A 20,757-nucleotide genomic window follows, 5' to 3' on the forward strand; every position below is an offset into this window, starting at 1 on the left:
TGCATCAGGCTGGTGCAGAATGAGGACAGGTGGAGTCCATGGGTGGACTTGAGAACTTTGGCAGTTCGTCCTGGTGCCTGACTGGATGTTGGAGGGAGGAGGTGTAGGATGAAGCCTGGATGGACAAGCAGCAGCAACAGGGTCACCCCTCAGTTCATGCTGACCTCGGGCATCCACCCAGCAAGCAATGCCTTCCAGCCAGAAGTAGAACTTGGAAGGTTGGGAGACAAGCATTTGGGCTTCGCCCATCTCTGCGTGAAAGCCTATGAGTAGCTGGTACCAGAAGGACAGCAGTTTGAAAAGTCAGAATGTAACAGACAAAGAAGAAAAAAGATTTTGGCAGACGGAATTTCGACGCGATGGCTTCTAGAGCTACGGGGCTGGAGGCAAGTCGAGGACTGCGGAGGGTGCCAGCGTGAAAGGTCGTTAAGGGGTGTGGGGTTGTGTGCAGGGGGAGGCTTCCCTCAACCCGGGTCTCCTGCGGGCGAAGCCGGGTAGCGTTCGGGCTCGGACGCCCCGACTTCCCGTCAGTCAGCCCTCCGGCCTCCACGACTGAGCTCCGGGTACAGCGGAGCCCGTCCGTGACGTCACCTCCCTGCCGGCCGAGAGCGTATACGTCACCGCCACGCGACGCCGACACGGTGAGATGACGCTACTCCCGGAAGTGTCGCTCATCGCTGGCGTTAAAGGAGGCCGGTGGCGTCTTCCCGGGTCCGATCCCCGTGAGGCAGTCCCTGCAGATTTTCTCTGCGATTCCTCCGATCCGCCCTGAGTCCTTCAGATCGGCGTAGTGAGGCGACGTTAGCACCACCGCCATGGGGGGTGGAGACCTGGTAAGCGAGACCTAAGGCCAGATTGGGACCAGGGCAGGGATGGGAGTGGGAGGTGCGGGGGGGCTGGAAGGGGGAGCTGAGAGCTTCGTTATGTCCGCGGGGAGCTGAGAGCATCGTTAGGTCCGTGGAGAGCCAGACTGGGACCAGGGCAGGGGTGGGAGTGGAAGGTGCAGGGGCGCTGGAGCGGGGAGCTGAGAGCATCGTTAGGTCCGTGGAGAGCTTGACTGGTACCAGGGCAGAGGTGGGAGTGCGAGGTACAGGGTTGCTGGAGCGGGGAGCTGAGAGCATCGTTAGGTCCGTGGGGAGCTGAGAGCATCGTTAGGACCATGAAGAGAGCCAGACTGGGACCAGGGCAGGGGTGCTGGAATGGGGAGCTGAGAGCCGGACTAGGACTAGGGCAGGAGTGGGAGGTGCAGGGGAGCTGAGAGCATCATTATGTCCCTGGGGAGCTGAACGCCGTGGGCCGCTTGGACCTTGTGGGCGCTGGGGTTTCCATGGGCCACATTTGCCTTGGTTGGCGGGGAACTCAGAGTGGTGTCCCTGGGCTGCAGTAGGAGTTTGCACTTCACCCCAACCCTGGTCCTTAGCCTCGCCCAGCCTCTTCAGGGCCGTCTATTCAGCCCACCTTTCTCCGCTGCTGATTCCTCTGTGTTGCTTTGTGATTTGTATTAAGGGAGTTTTCTTCTGAATTCGTAGCACTTAGATGAAAAAAAAATTTTATTGACATAAGGCGAGCAGAATCCGTGTGCTGCATATATAGGATTCTGAACTGATAGTATTTCTTGTGTAATTCGTTCGTAAGGGATGCAGGCCCCCAGCAGGGCAAGTGTACGGCCTTGAGTGAGAGGGAAGATCATAAGAAACTAACCTGCAGGACGTTGAGCGCATCAAGTCAGCCCAAGTTCTGTTTGGCCACTTGTCTGGGGGCCCTGCTACCTGTCCGGGAGCCCAGTTAGACTGTATCAGGTATTGTCCAACTCAACTAGGTTGAGTTCCAGGACCCCATGGCAGTCTGTTTAATTTGGGCTGTTCTTATGACAACTGCTTAGTACTGGGACCATTTTCTGCTGCTTGCCCAGATGCATTAGCAGGTCAGCTGCAGCCTTTGCAAAGGTTTTAGGAAAAGAGGTAGCATATCAGAGTTGTTAAAAAAAAAAAAAAGAAAATAGATCCCCAGTGCCAAAGGAGCTGGAAGTTCCTCAATTTTCAACATGTGTACCTTCCCCACGGCTGCCCCATTCCTCCTCATTCTCCATCCCCACCTCCTGCTTTGGCCTGGTGGGTGGGAGTCTGACCTGGATGCATCTAAGGTTAGAAGTGCATGGAGCCCAGGAAGGACCTGTGCTGTCCTGAAGCTTCACCTGTTTGGGCGTGCCCTGCCCGCCCCTGGAGTGCCTGCCCTGGCGTGAATTGGTGATGGAGGAGTGAGTGAGGCAGGGCCGTTTACGCTCACCATCCACCCACTCCCTGAATCACTGGCTCTCTCCTCTCCCTCACAGAATCTGAAGAAGAGCTGGCACCCACAGACCCTGCGCAATGTGGAGAAGGTGTGGAAGGCCGAGCAGAAGCATGAGGCCGAGCGCAAGAAGATTGAGGAGCTACAGCGGGAGCTGCGGGAGGAGCGGGCCCGTGAGGAGATGCAACGCTATGCCCAAGACGTCGGCGCTGTCAAGTATGGCAGGGCTGGGTGTGCTGGCCTGCGGGGGAGACTTGTGGTCGCTCAGTGGTCAAGGGGAGGCTTTTTGTTTTTTGTTTTACACTTAAATTTATTTATTTTTAAATGTCTGTTACATAGGTAGGAGGATTGCATACTCATGCAGGTCTGGGTGGGATGGGAAGGGATGAGGTGCGTGAGGGGAAAAATACCCCTTCCCTTCTGTGACTGTGAGGTGTGCATGCGCGTGCGTGTGTGTGTGGCAGGGGGAAGACGTTGCACTGTTCCTTGCTGTCAGATCACATCAGCACCAAGGGACAGCAGTGGTCCCCTGTTTTTGTCCCAGGGACCCTGATATGGGGGAAGAATGTCCTGAGGGTGTTACTTGAGTAGCCTTGAATGTTTTGAAATGGTGTTGGCTTTGTTCCAGGTACGAGAGACCACCTCCTATACTTGCTGACTATCTGTTTTGGTACATCTATAGCCTTAGGTGCTTGGTGCAGGATTTGGCTTGTAGTGTTTTCAACCTGCTTTTTCCATCTTTTGATGAGGCACTCAAGGTCCTCTGTGGAAAAAGAGAGGCCAGTTGTCTTTTGTGTGCATCCCAGTATATTGTTTTTCCTTACATGAAGTCAGCAACGGGGTGATCCAGTCTTACAACACGTGCTCTGAGGCCAGATTGGGTGTCTGTGTAATGGTCCCTGAGTTTGGGGATTGGGTGAAGTGGACCTATTAGGGTTACTCCTAAGAGCTTCAGCTGAGTTGGTCCCCAGATAGGGTCTCGTGTGTGCCTATGAACGCTGTGGCCCAGCCCAGCCTTGTCTGCCCCACGACCTAACCTCATGTGTGTTGGCGGATGCTGCAGCCTTGTTGGGATGACCCCCACGAATCTCAACCAGGTCCCTGCCCAGACTTGGCCCCCTGTGTATGCCAGCAGGTGCTATGAGCTAGGTTGGCTTGGGAGGGCATGGGTTTTGAAGTCAGACACGCTTGGACACTAGGGCTTGCTTCACCTGTATCAGCTGTGTAGCTAGGAGCAGATTTGGGGACCTTGGTTATCCCAGTAGAACCAAGGGAATCATGGTTGCAACTATTTCACATTGTTGGGAATCTGAGAGGACGGTAGGGAAAGGACAGCACAGGTCATACTTGTTATGGATGCTTACTGACAGATAGCTGGGGTGAGTAGGGCTGCGAACAGTGTGCTGCTTGGTGTATTCTGAGGCCTCAGTCTTGCTGATGGAGCTGCCCTGCAGGTGCACCCGGGCCATAAGGCCCTGTGGAAGAGGCGAAGGGCATGGCTGTCAGCAGAAGCAGTGACTCCGGGCAGTGCATGGCAGCATCCCACTGCTGCCATGTCCGACATGACCCGGGAGCAGTGTAGGAGCAGCACCCGATCATCTGCCTTTTCCTCGAAGGAGACAGGAGAGAATACCTTCTGGGGAACCACTGGCAGAACTGTGCAGTGCGTCCCCAGTCATGTAAAGTCAGAGCTAGCATGGGCTAGAAGGGACCCCTCTGTGGTTTCGTCTCTGTCCTCGGGAGTGGGGCATCAGAGTGGTGTTTGGTGCCATCCCCCTGTGGGATGTGTGGGCTTTTCCTTAGTGTGTCACCACGTGAAGGTTTGCGATGTTCAAGGTCATGGGTGTCTGAGATTGTTTCAGTTTTGCAGAAGGTGTTAGGGACATAAATGGGAGAACAATCACATTTTTCTAGGAAGATGAGTTGGGAGAAGGTGATTCTGCCTCAATATATAAAATTTGGAAAAAAAATTTCTGCAGTTGCAGAGTTTTTAAATACAATATAATATTTATAGTATATTAATATGTAAAATAAGATAATGAAATTAAGCATTTCACCACAGCTTACTTTGCATAGTTTATGTGCTTTATGTTATGTTATAATTTAAAATGTATAGCAATTTCACAGATTAGCATCAAATTCTAGGTAGCTTCCAAGGTGAATTTTGCATTTTATGAAACTTTGGTCTTATTTGTATATTTTTGAAGATTTACATATTCATTTGAGAGGCAGAATTAGAGAGAGAGAAAGACAGATCTTCCATCTGCTAGTTCACTCCCCAAATGGCAAGAGCAATCAGGGATGGGTCAGGCAGAAACCAGGAACCTGGATCTCCAGCTGCGTCCTCCACGTGGCTGCAGGGTTCCAAGGACTTGAGCCATTGTGTGCTGCTATGGGAGGCACATTAGTAGGGGGTTGGATCCTAGTAGAACAACTAGGGTGCTATGGTGCTTATCCATGATATCTTTTTTTTTTTTTTTTTAAGATTTATTCATTTTATTACAGCCAGATATACACAGAGGAGGAGAGACAGAGAGGAAGATCTTCCGTCCAATGATTCACTCCCCAAGTGAGCCGCAACAGGCCAGTGCGTGCCGATCCGATGCCGGGAACCTGGAACCTCTTCCGGGTCTCCCACGCGGGTGCAGTGTCCCAATGCATTGGGCTGTCCTCAACTGCTTTCCCAGGCCACAAGCAGGGAGCTGGATGGGAAGTGGAGCTGCTGGGACCAGAACCGGCGCCCATATGGGATCCCGGGGCTTTCAAGGCGAGGACTTTAGCCGCTAGGCCATGCTGCCGGGCCCGTGATATCTTTCTTTTTTTTTATTTTTATTTATTTTTTATTTTTTTAAATCTATTTTATTGTGTTGTTGTTGACAATCTTTACATAGTTAATTACAGTTAAAGAAAGAAAAAGAAAAAAAAAAGTTCAGGGGGATAGGGAAGTGGGTAATACTATTATGTCCATATTGTTTCCATCTTGTATCTGAGGTAAAGGGGGATATTGAGGGAGAAGCCCCACCCGGTTTCCCGCCCACCCCGAGTCCCGGATGTGGGGCATGCTCTGAGATATGTGCTCGAGTGGTGTTAATAGTTCTCCAGTTATGAATCGCTGCCAGTTTCGCTCGATGAGGTCGTCCACTGATTGATATGGTCCATCATAAAGTCTCCGTTTGCCCCATTTTTCGCTGCTTACATATAGCTGAGATGAATGACTGATCTGCTCTGTCTTCTGTCCGTGATATCTTTCTTAACCTGCTGCCCTACAAAACCAGTCCTAAAAATTTATTTTAAAAAATCCTGATTTTGACTACAGCAGTCATGCAGCAGGAAAATCCTCCATCTGTGGGCACTGGTTAGTGTCCTGGCTGTTCCTCTTCTGATCCAGCTCCCTGCTTATGGCCTGGGAAAACAGTAAGTGGTCCAAGCCTTAGGACCCTGCAGCTCTGTGGGAGGCCCTGAAGGAGCTCCTTGCTCTTGGCTTTGGATCAGCTCAGCTCAGGCCATTGTGGCCAGTTGTGGAATTGACCAGTGGATGGAAGATCTTTCTCTCTGTAAATCTGCCTTTCAGATAAAAAGAAATATTTAAAATAAATAAATAAAAATAAGAAAAAAATACTGATTTTAGAGTGAATACCCCAAAATGCTAAGAGTTTAAATTTCCACTATCCGAAACTGAAAATTATTTCAGATTGTTTTTAAAAATTCAACTTTGGGGGCACGGCACGATGGCTCAATCCTCCCCTGCAAGCACCAAGATCCCCTATGAGTATATCTGTAAATCTGTTCCTCCCCCCCCCTTTTTTTTTTTTAAGATTAATGTGCTTTTATTGGAAAGGCAGATCTGATTTGGATCATCTTCTACTGCTGTGATGATTTAGCCATTGAGCCATTGTGCCGGGCCCAAAATAAATCTTTTTTTGAGACTTATTTTATTTTTATTGCAAAGTTAGATATATAGAGACAAAAGTAGAGACAGAGAGGAAGATCCTCCGTCTGATGACTCACTTCCCCAAGTGACCACAATGGCCGGAGCTGTGCCAATCCGCTGATCCAAAGCCAAGAAGCAGGAGCTCCTCCAGGTTTCCCACATGGGTGCAGGGTCCCAAAATTTCGGGCCATCCTTGACTGCTTTCCGAGGCCACAGGCAGGGAGCTGGATGGGAAAGTGGGGCCGCCAGATCAGAACCGGTGCCCATATGGGTTCCTGGCGCACTCAAGGCGAAGACTTTAACTGTTAGGCCACCATGCCAAGCCCCAAAATAAATAAATCTTAAAAAACAGTAAGATGGAGGCAGATGGGTTGCCTAGGTAAGGTGCACAGGCTGACATCTCACCTGACAGTGCTCCTGTGAGCACTCCTGTGAGGACCCCAGGACCCTCGGCTAAGCTGCTGGTGCGCCGCTGAGAATCCTGAGATCCCCAGCCCCAGCATCAGCAGGTGGGCCTCTTTGTCTCTCCTCTTCCACGCCCACTCTGAAGTGCGCTGGTAGAGCAGCTCTGGGATAGGCACCTGTCTAGTAAACACAGTTCTTACAACGGTATCAGTAAATGCTAAAAAACTCTGTGGGGAAAGGCACTGCTTGGGTGACTGCATTTCCCATCAGAGTGCCTGGTTCAGGTTCCAGCTACATCATACTTCCAATCCAGCTTCCAGCTGATGAACCTGGGAGGCAAGGGATGAGAGTGCAAGTATTTGGGCCCTGCCATCCCCATGGGAGACCTGGATGGATGGAGTTCCTGGCTTCTGGCTCCAGCCTGGCCTAACCCAGGCTGTTGCAGGCATTTGATGAGTGAACCAAGAGATGGAAGCTACTTATCTCCTCCCAACTCCTATCATGTCATTTTTTAAAAAGATTTATTTATTTTTATTGGAAAATCAGATTTACAGAGAGAAAATTCTTCCTTCTGCTGATTCACTCACCAAGTGGCCGTAGCTGCCGATCTGAAGCCAGGAGCTGCTTCCAGGTCTCCCACTCAGGTGCAGGATCCCAAGGCTTTGTGCCATCTTCTACTGCTTTCCCAGGCCACAGGCAGGGAGTTGGGTGAGAAGTGGGGCAGCCGAGACACAAACTGCCAACCATATCCAGCCCCAGCAAGGCGAGGACTTTTCCACTAGGCTACTGCTCCAGGTCCCTATGTCATTCTGTCTTTCAAATAAACAAGTCATGGGGCCTGCACTGTGGCACACTTAAGTCAAATCACAGCCTGCAGTCCAGCATCCCATAAGGGTACCAGCTCAAGAACCAACTGCTCTACTTCAGACCTGCTCCCTGCTAATGTGCCTGGGAATGCAGTGAAGAATGAGCTGTATTGTTGGACCCCTGCACCAGTAATGGGTGGAGAAAGCATTTGGTATTATGGCTAAGACACTGCTTGCCTAGCTGTGCTCCCAATGATATCCTTCTGATAACATGCACCTGTAAGACCGACAGGTGACTTTCAAGTGGTTGGGTCCCTGACAACTACATGGGAGACCTGGATTCAGTTTCCACCTTTGGCCTTGACGCAGCAATTGTGAACACTTGAAGAATGACCTAGAAAATGAGAAATTTCTGTTTGTTTCTGCATTAAAAAATCAGTAAATTTAATTATTAGTTAAATTTAAATTTTGTAACAATAGCCAAAGCTGAGCTGATCTGAAGCTAACAGTCAAGAGCTTCTTCTAGGACTGCCACGTGGCTGCAGGGTCCCACGGCCTTGGGCCGTTCTTGACTGCTTTCCCAGGCCACAACCAGGGAGCTGGATGGGAAGCTGGGCTGCAGGGACACGAACCGGTGCCCATATGGGATCCTAGCGTGTGCAAGGCGAGAACTTTACCATCCCAGGCCCCCTCATGTGGTTTTAAAAAGAGGCTATAATTTGGGTCTTCTGAAATCTTTCTTGAAGTGTATCATAGTCTCTCAAAGAAATCCAAGGAAAGCAGTTTTGTTTTTTCTTGAAGATTTTATTAATTTCTTAAAAAAAAAAATCAGGGTTACAGAGAGGGAGATTTTCCATCTGTCTGTTGACTCCTCAGACGTCTACAACCACCAGGGCTAGGGCAGGCTGAAACGAGGAAATTCTTCCAAGTGTCCCACATGGCTGCTGCAGGGACCCAACACTTGGGCCATCTCTCACTGCTTTCCCATGGGCATTAGCAGGAAGCTGGAATGAAAGTGAGTAGCCGCTGGGCCCGGCGGCGGGGCCCGGCGGCTTGGCCTAGCGGCTAAAGTCCTCGCCTTAAAAGCCCCGGGATCCCATATGGGCGCCGGTTCTAATCCCGGCAGCTCCACTTCCCATCCAGCTCCCTGCTTGTGGCCTGGGAAAGCAGTTGAGGACAGCCCAAAGCATTGGGACCCTGCACCCGCGTGGGAGACCCGGAAGAGGTTCCAGGTTCCCGGCTTCGGAATGGCGCACACCGGCCCGTCGCAGCTCACTTGGGGAGTGAAACATCGGATGGAAAATCTTCCTCTCTGTCTCTCTTGCTCTCTGTGTATCCGGCTTTCCAATAACAATAAAATCTTTAAAAAAAAAAGAAAGTGAGTAGCCGGGACACACCTGGTGCCCACATGGGAATGCTGGCTTTTCAGGTAGCAGCAGAAAGGGGTTTTACTGATATTGTTCATAGCCTCTTAAAAGTAAGGATGAGAGCTGGTTGAAGGCTATGTGGAGGGATCTTCAGCCAACCTGGGGGCATTGGACGACTGCCCAGGGGCAAATCCTGCCAAGAACCTACCAACTTCTTCAGGGAAGTCTAGCAGAATGCTACCTGCCATTGTGGCCCCGGACCTTTTCTTGATGCCATGTGACTGCTGTGCAGTGCCACTACTGAGGGATTTCCAGGGCTGCCTTCCTTCTGGCGGAACCACGGTGCTATAGCTCAGAGAGCATTAAACTCCCAGAACTGCCATGCTCATTCCTCACTGGGGAGCCCGGGCTCACTTCTCGATCACTTGCACAGCAGCGCCCGTGTTTAATAGCTGTGCAGCTTCCTCCTGGTCTGTGGTTTACTCCAATTAGAGAACATAAAGCACCTTTGGTTGCTGGGAAGACACCACATGACACACATGGTGAGGCCTGGCCGCGATGGGTCACAGTTCACCAGCACAGCTCTCCCGTGTACTCCTGCATCCTGACTCCAGCCGAGTGAGCAGTCACCAGTGAGCTAGATGAGCAGGACCCAGTGGCCCAGGATCAATTCATAATTACGGGTTGTAATGTTTCTCAAACCTGTCCTCTTAATAGGAGGAATATTCCACAGGGTCAGGCCCTCCAGAGTTGGTTTAAATTACTTCTGTTAAGTGTGTTGAGGAGCTGGGGGCTGGTCCCGTGGCACCGCACGTTGAGCTACTGCCTGTGATGCTGTCATTCCGTATGGACTGCAGTTCATGTCCCAGTTGTGGCAGTGTGAGCCAGCTCCCTGCTGGCTGCTTGGCTGCTCTTGCCCAGAATGGAGGTCCAGCCGGAGCTTTGGCTTGACCAGCCCTTGTTGTTACAGTCATCTGGGGAGTGAGCCAGCAGATGAGAGATCTCTGATTCTGATTTCCAAATAAATAAAAAATTTTAGAAAGATTTATTTATTTTTATTGGAAAGGCAGATTTAAAGAGAGAAGGAGAGACACAGGGAAAGATCTTCCACCTGCTGCTTCCTCCCGAAACAGCCACAACAGCTGGAGATGAGCTGATCTGAAGGCATGAGCTTTTTCCGGGTCTCCCACGTGGGTGTAGGGTTCCAAGGCTTTGGGTTGTTCTCCACTGCTTACCCAGGCCGTAAGCAGGGAGCTGGATGGGAAGTGGAGCAGTCAGAACATGAACCATTACCCATATGGGATGCCGGCACCACAGGCATTTTTCCACTTAGTTGTTTTCATGTGTGAAAATTCTCCAGGAAGGTGAAGCGCTGTTCTGTCTGCTTGTAGAGTCCAGTGATGTGTTGGTGATCGGTGGCTGTAGAATACATCCTCTTCTCATCAGTACAGTGTTTCTGTGTAGGTTTGTAGGAGTCTATATTTGCTTTAGTTGTATTTTTTGTTTTGTTTTTCCTTTGAACCAGGAAGAAGGAAGAAAAACTGGACTGGATGTACCAGGGCCCGGGGGGCATGGTGAACCGTGATGAGTACCTGCTGGGGCGTCCCATTGACAAGTACGTTTTTGAGAAGATGGAGGAGAAGGAGGCAGGCTGCTCCTCTGAGACAGGACTCCTCCCGGGCTCTATCTTTGCCCCGTCGGGTGCCAATTCCCTTCTCGACATGGCCAGCAAAATCCGAGAGGATCCGCTCTTCATCATCAGGTACTAAGGAGGGGCTGGGCCCGAGGAGGGTTGCAGAGTACTTTAAGGCTAAACTCTGCCAAGGCTGTGGATTCCTTCACTTTGCAGTTGGTTTCCCTGGTTTAATCTGCCATGTAAAAGGATTTGTCTCCATTTGGACTTCGTGATGTTGAGAAGTAGCTCCATAGGGGAGCCTGACTTAGGCCCTAGGGAGAGGTGTTGGCAGGTGTACCAGCCCAGATTTACTCATTGGGCTTTGGCCCTTGAGTGAAAGTGTCCAGCAGAAAGCAGACTGTGGGCTTCTTCTTCTTTTTTTTTTTTAAAGATTTAATTTTATTGGAAAGGCAGATTTACAGAGAGAAGGAGAGACAGAAAGGTCTTCCATCTGTTGGTTCACTAAATGACCACAATGGATGGAGCTGCACTGATCTGAAGCCAGGAGCTTCTGGGTTTTCCATGTGGGTGCAGGATCCCAAGACTTTGTGCCATCTTCTGCTGCTTTCCCGGTCCACAGGCAGAGAGCTAGATGGGAAGTGGAGTAGCTTGGATAGGAATCTGCATACATACAGGATCCTGGCCGTTGCAAGGCAAGGATTTGGCCACTAGGCTAATGCGCCAGGCCCCCCAAAAGTGTTTTAATCTGGAATCTTTCCTGTTAAGCTTGTGTCTGCACCAGACATTTTTTTTTCCCTTTTCTTCTATTTAAGGATTGATTTATTTATTTGAAAGTCAGAGTTAGGGAGAGACAGAGATCTTCCATCTGTTGATTCACTCCCTAGATGCCTGCAATGGCCATTTCTGGGCCAGGCTGAAGCCAGGAGCTTCATCTGGGTCCCCCATGTGATGCCAGGGGCCGACATACTTGAGCCATTTTCCATTGCTTTTCCCAGACCATTAACAAGAAGCTGAATGGGGAATGGAGCACACGGGGTGTGAGCCCACATGGGTTTCCAGCATAATAGGCTGCAGTTTACTTGCTGTGCCACAATGCAGGCCCAGAGAGTAAGACTTCTTGAAGTAGAAATCAGTTCTCTTTATTTCCCAGGTGTTTCTCATGCCAAACTGCTCTCCAGCCACCAGTTATGTACAGGATGATGCCCGTTACTTGATCAGTTGTGAAACTTTGAACATGAAGCCTAACCAGAGAGAGACCAAATACGCTTACTTGCATGAGGGTATACCAATGTAGACTTTCTCCACAATATGCCAGCTTGTGTGCAGGTTTGGGGAAGCTTGTGGCTTCTACACCACCATGTAGATTTCAACATAATATCTGTCCCTGTGTGTTTGGCAGTTTTCTACATGGAGTTCAAAAATTAGAATGATTGACTCCCTTTTACAAAAGGAACAGTTGTGATTTGTGTAACATTCTCCATTTAGGAAGAAGGAAGAGGAGAAAAAAAGAGAGGTATTGAATAATCCTGTGAAAATGAAGAAAATCAAAGAATTGGTAAGTTGTGCATCAAGTAAGTAGTAAGAATTTTTTGTAAGATTTATTGTATTGGAAAGGCACATTTACAGAGAGGAGGGACAGAGATCTTTCATCTACTGGTTTGCTCCTCAAATGGCTGCAGCAGCTGGAGCTGAGCTGAGCTGAAGCCAGGAGACAGGAGACTCTTCTGGGTCTGCCACATGGGTACAGGGTCCCAAGGCTTTGGGCCAGTCTCTGCTGCTTTCCCAGGCTGCAAGCAGGGAATTGCATAGGAAGTGGAGCAGTTGGAACATGAGCTGATGCCCATATGGAATACCAGTGTTGTTTGTAAGCAGAGGATTAGCTAGCTGAGCCAGTGTGCCGGCCCCAGTAGTAGGTGTTTTTTAACTACTTAATGTGACAACTTGTCTGTATTTACTCTTATCTTAACAAAGGAAAAAACAGAACACTCTTACAAATTTTTAACTTTTAAAGACCATCCCCTGGTGATTATGTAGCGTTAACTGGTTATATATTTTTATTTGTATTTAAATTTTTTTTTTTAATTGAAAAGGTAGATTGAGGTTTATAAGAGAAGGAAAGACAGAAAGAGAGATCTTCTGCCCACTGGTTCATTCCCCAAATGAACACAATGGCCAGAGATGAGCAGATCTGAAGTCAGAAGCCAGGAGCTGCTTCCAAGTCTCGCATGCAGGTGCAGGGTCCCAAGGCTTTGGGCCGTCCTCGACTGCTTTCTCAGGCCACAAGCAGGGAGCTGGATGGGAAGTGGAGCAGCTGGGACACAAACCAGCTCCCAAATGATAGCCTAGTGCTTGAAGAGGGAAGAGTAACCAATTGAACCATCAGTCTGGGATCCAATTCATTAATTTTTTTTTAAAGATTTATTCATTTTTATGGCAAAGTCAGACATACAGAGAGGAGGAGAGACAGAGAGGAAGATATTCCATCCGACGATTCACTCCCCAGGCGGCCACAACGACCAGCGCTGCGCCGATCCAAAGCCAGGAGCCAGGAACCTCTTTCCGGGTCTCCCACATGGGTGCAGGGTCCCAAGGCCTTGGGCCAGCCTCAACCGCCTTCCCAGGCCAGAAGCAGGGAGCTGGATTGGAAGTGGAGCAACCAAGACTAGAACCAGCGCCCATATGAGATCCTGGCGCGTTGAAGGCGAGGACTTTAGCCACTAGGCCACACAGCCGCAGCCCATTAATTTTTTTTTTAAAGATTTATTTATTTTTCATTGGAAAGGCAGATATACAGAGAGAAGAAGAGATAGAGAAGAAGATCTTCTGTCCTATGATTCACTCCCCAAGTGGCCGCAATGGCTGGAGCTGAGCCAATCTGAAGCTAGGAGTTAGGAGTCTCCTCCAGGTCTCCTATGTGGGGGTAAGGTCCCAAAGCTTTGGGTCGTCCTCAACTGCTTTGCCAAGCCACAAGCAGGGAGCTGGATGGGAAGCAGGGCCCATATACGGTCTTGGCACGTTCAAGGCAAGGACCTTAACCACTACGCTATCTTGCTGGGCCCCAATTCATTTATTTTTAAAGGTAGAGAAATGGGAGAGACAAACATGTAAGGAACCAGAGATTTCGCATCCACTGGTTTACTCCTCGAATACAGGTAGAAGCTTGTCCTAGACCAGGCTGAGTCTAGGTCCTGGGAGCTCAGTGTGGGTGGCAGATATTCCATCTTCCACCTGCACCTACTGCCTCCCTGGGTACAGAATCAGCAGTGGAACTGGGACTTGAACTAAGCGCTGTGAGATGGAATGTGGTTATTTCAAGTGGTATCTTAACCACCACACATCAAACTCGTGCCCCGCAATCTGAATTGATTAACTTTTATTTCCTCTTTCTGCCTTTGGTTAGTAAAAACATGGGGTATCATTTCTGTGGGAAAGGAGATGTGTGGTATATTCTTCTGGAGAGCAGGATTCTGCAGTGTGTTTCTGAGGTCAGAGTGTGCCCTCTGGCTGGCATGGTATAACGCTTTGAGGACCTGCTAGCTACTCACATGGCTTCTGATGCGATTGATTCTTCCATCAGTTGGTAAGAAAAGTTCAGGACTGACCTTGCAATCTTTAATTACTTTCAGTGGAGTTGGAGTGATTTTGACAAAGAATGGAAAGTCCTTGGCCATGACTCAGAGACTGTTGCAGAACACAGATGTGCAACCCACCCACCCGAGATGGGTTCAGTGGGCAGTGGAGAGTTGTGTATAGGCAGAGTTACCAGCCTCCTCCCCTTTGCTGCCACAAACCCTCTGGTGAAGGCCTGGGCTGCTTTAGGAGCATGGCATCAAGCAGTTTGTGCATGTCCCAGTCCCTTGGATTGGGTCTCATAAATTGTACGTTGTGCGCATTTTTCAGCTGCAAATGAGTCTGGTAAAAAAGGAGAAGAAGAAAAAGAAGGAGAAAAAGAAGAAGCACAAGAAACACAAGCACCGAAGCTCCAGTAGCGATCGTTCCAGCAGTGATGAGGAGCGCAGCCGGGGCAGGTGAGCCCGGGAGACCACCCTCGCAGTGACTGCCCGGAGAGGAGCTGAGGCCTGTCGGCCACAGGGGTCTCAGCCAAGAGCTCTTGGCCATGTGCCCCGTGCCTGCTGGGCTGCCATCTCAGCCTAGAATTCCAGACTATGACTGGAGAGAGACCCTTGCTGGAGCTGACTGCAGCCTCACAGGTCTGACATCAGATGTCTCAGGCGTGACTTTTTCGTCTCAGCTTCAGAGCCCTCTGCACTGTCGTGGGATGGATTTTTGTCTTTAATGGGTGAATGGGCCCACGTGGGCCTGTTCTGCGTGTCTTCCCTGTGGAAACTGTCAGCTCTGTTGCTGCTGACTCACTATTAGTCCCTGGAATAGCAACCCGAGGTGAGAAGGGAATGTGTTAGGCGTTGGAGCTGTTCAGCCCACAGTTTTTCACAGGAAAAACTCGCCTGTGCTGATGTTTCCTCCAGTAGACAGCCCCAATAGAGGAACACACTGCCAGGAAGTAGCTGGTAGCTGGTCAAGGTCATGGTGCAGCCTGAAGGCATGTTCTGGCATGAGGGTTGGCAAGCAGACCTCTGTGCCTTTTCAGTGAGTGTGTGTGTGTGTTTCATTCTCTTAGATCTCAAAAGAAGATGGCATACTTCACCCCGGCCTTGTCCAAAGTCCCTGGATACGGCTTACAGGTAGGGATTGGGTGTCTCAAAGGTGGGGCTCTGGCCTGCGGAATGGGTTGCTCTGATAGTGGGAAAGATGGGACTGCTGGGGAACAGGCCTGTTGCTTGTGCTCAAGCTGCTTTATTATTATACCTGTTTTATTTGAAAGGCATAGATAAGGCTGATGGGCTCTCCCAGCCGCTGGTTTAGTTTCCACATGCCCACAATAGCCAGGAATGGGTCCACCTGAAGTCAAGAGCCTATAATTCACTACAGGTCTCTCACGTGGCGGGTGGCTGAAATCCAAGTTCTTGAATTGTCACCTGCTGCCTCCCAGGGTGTGCACTAGCAAGTAGCTGAATTGGAAGTGGAGTAGCTGGGCACTCAATCCCAGGTACTCTGATAAGGGATTGCAGGCATCCCAAGCAATGACCTGGTGAATGACTTTAGACACTTGTACATCCCTCTGTATCTCTAGCCTCAGGTCCTGTCCTATGTGCCTCTGCCCCTGGCTGGTCCTTGGGTTACAATGAAGAGCCAAGCCAAACCAGGTGCTTGGGAGGGGGGTCTGTCCTTCTAGGAGATTCTAAAGATGAAGTTTCCAAGTTTGTCCTTTTTTCAGTATTCCTTATCTGTGACTCCTTAGCAAACATTGCCTGTTTTCTTACTTGTTTCACACATTTTTTTTTTAAGATGTATTATTATTTTTTTAATTGGAAAGTCAGATTTACAGAGAGTAGGAGAGACAGGAAGATCTTCCATCCACTAGTTCACTCTCCAAGTGGCCACAACGGCCAAAGCTTAGCTGATCCAAAGCCAGGAGCCTCCTCTGGGTCTCCCACACGGGTGCAGGGTCCCAAAGCCTTGGGCCATCCTCGACTGCCTTCCTAGGCCACAAGCAGGGATACAAACTGGCACCCGTATGGGATTCCAGCATATGCAAGGCAAGGAATTTAGCCACCAGGCTGCCATACCGGGGCCCATGCATCTGCTGAAGTGTTGGATTTTCATTTCCTTAATGACATAGGTCAGGAACTCTGATCGAAACCAAGAACCGCAGGACCTTGTGGCTGAGCAGAGAAGCATACATCGGATGAAGAACCGATCCCGCTCCCGAAGCTCCTCTCCTTCATCCCCCAGACATACCAGCAAGAAAAGCAGCAGGGATACAGGGGTCTCGAACAGGAGGTCTCGATCCCCGGGTAGAAGGTCACGGTCCCCAAGGCCCAGCAAACTGTGAGTGGGACTTCATTGGAAAGTACCTGCACCTGCTGGGTGCTGCTCAGCACCGCTACTTGCCTTCACTGATACTCACCCATTAGTCGACTCTCCCAGATTTCATTACTTGGCTAATTCTTTCACATCATTTTCCCCACCTCAGTGAAGCTCAATCCCCCAGAATCACATGTTTGTGGGAATAAGTTATACCAGTAAAATCTCTAGGGTGGGTATAATATAAAATCTTATGAATCCCCCATGCCTCTGTTTTTCTTGCACTCTGCCCTCTCTTGTTTACCATTCAGATTCTAGTTCTAGGACTGTTAGCTCCTAGACATATTGTAAGCCCCTAAATTGAAAAGGCTGTTCCCTTCTGTGTCTATTTCAGGCACAATTCTAAAGCAAACAGACGAGAGAGAGCCCAAACGAAGAGCCCGTCACCCAAGAAAGAGGTCTACCAGAGGCGGCATGCTCCCGGGTACACCAGGTGAGCCTTGAGACGCTGAGGGCCCAGCACTAGGCATGGTGCAAATGAGGCCTAGTGCACAGTTTATATGACTTCTTTGTGAAACCGGCTTTTATTCACTTTACCAGTTCTTTAAGTTGATTGATTATTCGAGAGACAGGAGGAGAGACAGATGACAGAGAGCAGCGTGGGGTGTGCTCTTTCATCTGTTGGTTCACTCTCCGAATGCCCTCCAGAGGATGGGCTGGGCCAGGCTCAAGCTGGGATCCAGGAATTCCATCCAAGTTTCCCACATGGGTGGCAGGAATTGGTTACTTAAGTCTTCCCCAGGGGCTTCCTAGGGTATGTTAGTATCGAGGCTGGAGCCAGCCTTAGAAGCCAGGTGCTCTGATGGGAGACATAAGCACCCAAACTGAGGCCAGACACCAACCCCCTCACATCCCCCTCATCAACTTCTACTCTTCCTCCTCCTTATACAAAGCACACTGATATGTTAAGTGATTCCAGCTTCGTGGGCATTTGTGAAAGTGATTGTCTTTCCCATCTGTAAATATGCTGCTTTTCACGAAGATTCCGCAGAAAGGCTTTTCCGAAGAGAGAAGAGAAAAGGGAATGCCCCTCTCCAGCTCCAGCATAGACATTTTTTTTTTTTTTTTAAGATTTATTCTTATTGGGAAGGCGGATTTACAGAGAGAAGGAGAGACAGGAAGATGTTTTATCAGCTGGGTCACTTCCCAATTGGCCACATCAGCTATTGCTGAGCTGATCCGAAGCCAGGAACCAAGAGCTTATTAGAAATCTCCAACAGTGGGCCCGGCGGCGTGGCCTAGCGGCTAAAGTCCTCGCCTTGAACGCCCCGGGATCCCATATGGGCACTGGTTCTAATCCCAGCAGCCCTGCTTCCCATCCAGCTTCCTGCTTGTGGCCTGGGAAAGCAGTTGAGGATGGCCCAATGCCCTGGGACCCTGCACCCATGTGAGAGACCTGGAAGAGTCTCTGGGCTCCTGGTTTCAGACCGGCTGAGTTCCAGCCATTGCAGTCACTTGGGGAGTGAACCATCGGACAGAGGATCTTCTTCTCTTTGTGGTCATCCTGTTAGCAGTCACTGAGGTGGGGGAGTCCTTCACTGGGTGAATCCCCTGAGCCTGTGTCAGGATCAAAGGGGGCTCCTGGCGGCATGGCATGGGCTGGGCATTTCCTCCAAGAGGGTGGTGAGCAGACAGCCTTGGTCCCACACTTCCCTCTCCCCCTGCAGCTAGGAGAGACGTAGACCTGACAGGAGGGGTTTTGTGCTCACAGAAAACTCTCAGCGGAGGAGCTGGAGCGAAAACGTCAGGAAATGATGGAAAACGCCAAGTGGCGGGAGGAGGAGCGACTGAACCTCCTCAAGAGGCACGCCAGGGACGAGGAGCGGGAGCAGAGACTGGAGAAGCTGGGCGCACGCGGTGGCAAATTTCTCCAGTGAGTTCATCTTCCCGCTGTGGCTGTGTGGGCTCGCATGAATGGGAACTCGGCTCCAGCCACCTTGCTTAGTACTCCCAGCTTCTGGCCAGACACTAGGAGGGTCTTTAAAAAAAATTAATGAGCTAACCTGAGAGGTGGAGAGAGACACCCACACAGCACTCCCTTCTGTAGGCCCACAGCAGCTGGCACGAGAGCTGGGAGCTCCATCCAGTTCTCCCTGTTACCTGAGCCATCACAGCAGTGCCAGGGCTGTGCAGGGCTGTGCCCAAACGCTTTCACTGCCTGTGAGAATTGTTGTTTTGGTTTTTTGTTTGTTTGTTTGTTTTTAATTTGAGAGGAGAGATATGAATGGTATTTTCTGAATCATTGAAATTCCTTTCTTTGACCTTCCTTTTAGATAAAAATTCCTGGCTCAGGGAAGCTCTTTTCAGTGAAGCTTGGACTTGTTTTCCAAAGCAGATCTATTTCCCTTCATGGGCACTGCTTGAAAATAAGGCTTGCTTCTTGCTGGAGTCACTGGCAAGTTGTCTGTACAGGCCTGAGTGAGCTGATGGTTCTGTAGTTGCTTTATGGCTAGCCAGCTGCTCCTTCGAATCCTGCCAGAGATGTCCAGTGGGAAACTGCACTTGACTTTCCTTGGCCTATCTTTCCACCCCTAGTGACATGAAGCTCCAGAGCGCGTCCACTTCCTCGCTGGAGGATCGCGTCAAGAGGAACATCTACTCTCTGCAGAGAACATCCATGGCGCTGGAGAAGAACTTCATGAAGAGATGAAGCAGTCCTCTGCCTTCACTGCTTTTTCTGAATTTTCCAGGGAAGCTGCTGATCCCTTAAAGATTCTCTTTATAAGAGTTCAGGTGACTTTTTCCACCGATGCTGAGCCCCCGCTGTTCAAGGTTACCTTGTCCGAGGGCTTCCTGAGCCAGCCCCTGTCTCCAGTGGACCCGGGTGGCCTGCCATAGGAGACCCTCAGGGATGTCTACCTGGACGCCGTGTGGGCTTTGACTGCATTGCTAATCATGGGTGTTGGATCTAACCCTGCGGGGTTGCCAGGCCCCTGCCGCCTGCACAGAGGGAGCCCAGGGCCTCAGCGTGGACGAACTCCTCAGGGCCCTCCCTGCTTACCCCAGCCGACTGTGTGCAAGAGGGCATTAACTTGGGTTAGCAGCCAATGTGACTGTAATGTTGGGTTAGGGCAGAGCCAGGGCCGTTGCGGGATGTCTGGAGGGGAAGCTGTGGAGAAGCCCCGAGGGACCGGTCAGCTCTGTGGTCTCTGAGCTGCAGACTATGTATGTATACATGTGTGATTTCCACATGCTTGTTTAACCACTTTGTGAGCACACCTGTCTGTCTTTACTACAGAGTAGAACCCAGTGGCCCTTGTTGGTGAGTCATGGCTGAAGGCAGGTCAGCTGGTGCTCTGCATCCAGCACGTTGAGGAGCCTGGGGTTATCCACAGGATCTGGGCGTGTCCCTTAGGGCTGTCCAGGCTGCGCTGTTGGCAGTGTGACTCCAGGGCTCAGGACCACAGTCTATGCCTCTGGCTCCTGAGAGGAAACCAGGGAGAAGCTGAAAGCCTTAGGCGCAGGTCACTCTCAGGAGTTGTTTGCAAGTGTTTTTTAGTCCTGTATTTAAAAGACTACTCTCCTGTCCTCACTCTTGCCCTTGCTCTATTTCTTCTTCTTCTTCTTCTTTTTAAAACATTGTTTACAAAGTTGAGAGTGGTGCACACCCATGTGGGCCTGAGATTAGGGTGGGAGGGTCAAGGTATGGAGGAAGATGGGTTGGACAAATGTTTCAATTTTTGTTTTCTCCTGCGTTCCCAGGGGGTCAAGGTTTGGCAGGGCTGTGGCAGCAGGGGGCACTCCTTGCTGTCAAACTGCACCAAAATCCGGGGATGGGGGACAGTCATTTGATGACGCCCTAGAAACCTCAGTGTGGGGATGCGTGTTCCAGGAGAAGCTTGGGTACTTCTGAGATGGCATGGGCTCCTTGGCACCAGGGTTGGGAACATCTTTCCAAGGTCTGTTCTTTGACTGGAAGCCCTCGTTGAACCAGTGAACTGACCCACAGCTTGACTGAGCTATTTTCTTGTCTTCTGGTTTCCTGATTTCGCTTAAAACATACCTGGATTTATGTGTTTGAGCACTTATGATTCCAGACACTGCCATGCACAAAACCTAGTCTTCCCCCCACCCCGGAAATGTACCATACTCACACTCTTGTTCATTTTAATCATTTCATCCTGCACCCCCTTTGCTACGGTTAATTATGGCTTTTATTACTCGGTAATAAAGCTTACATTTATTTTTGTAACTGTTTAAAAGACCGGCCACGTATGGAGTACTGAGTTTATAAATCCCCACACAGGGAACAATGTTGACTGGTGATTTGTATCTAATGTTAGAGATCCTTCCTCCTGGAGGAATTATGTAACAAAGCGTGGGCAATTTACTCAGACATTTCATGAAATGAGCCAGAGAATAAGACCATGTGTAGGG

At 50.0% G+C, this 20,757-nt stretch overlaps 1 protein-coding gene across 1 annotated transcript; it reads left to right on the plus strand.

Moving 5' to 3' along the window:
* The first annotated feature begins 664 nt into the window (after window positions 1-664).
* Window positions 665-19,596, plus strand: CWC25 (CWC25 spliceosome associated protein homolog). Its single transcript, XM_004591127.2, has 10 exons — window positions 665-833; window positions 2,333-2,505; window positions 10,324-10,560; window positions 11,920-11,989; window positions 14,335-14,462; window positions 15,074-15,137; window positions 16,136-16,344; window positions 16,715-16,813; window positions 18,092-18,253; window positions 18,916-19,596. Exons 1-10 carry the CDS (start codon window positions 816-818, stop codon window positions 19,028-19,030), a joined length of 1,275 nt encoding a protein of 424 aa, XP_004591184.2. The 5' UTR covers window positions 665-815; the 3' UTR covers window positions 19,031-19,596.
* Window positions 19,597-20,757: the final 1,161 nt, after the last annotated feature.

Source organism: Ochotona princeps, chromosome 17 (assembly GCF_030435755.1).
Source record: "Ochotona princeps isolate mOchPri1 chromosome 17, mOchPri1.hap1, whole genome shotgun sequence".
Lineage (NCBI taxonomy): Eukaryota > Metazoa > Chordata > Mammalia > Lagomorpha > Ochotonidae > Ochotona > Ochotona princeps.

Coding starts and splice junctions, on each gene's coding strand:
- CWC25 (XM_004591127.2), top strand. Junction 11,990..14,334: donor TGAAGAAAATCAAAGAATTG/GTAAGTTGTGCA, acceptor CGCATTTTTCAG/CTGCAAATGAGTCTGGTAAA. Junction 15,138..16,135: donor TCCCTGGATACGGCTTACAG/GTAGGGATTGGG, acceptor TTAATGACATAG/GTCAGGAACTCTGATCGAAA.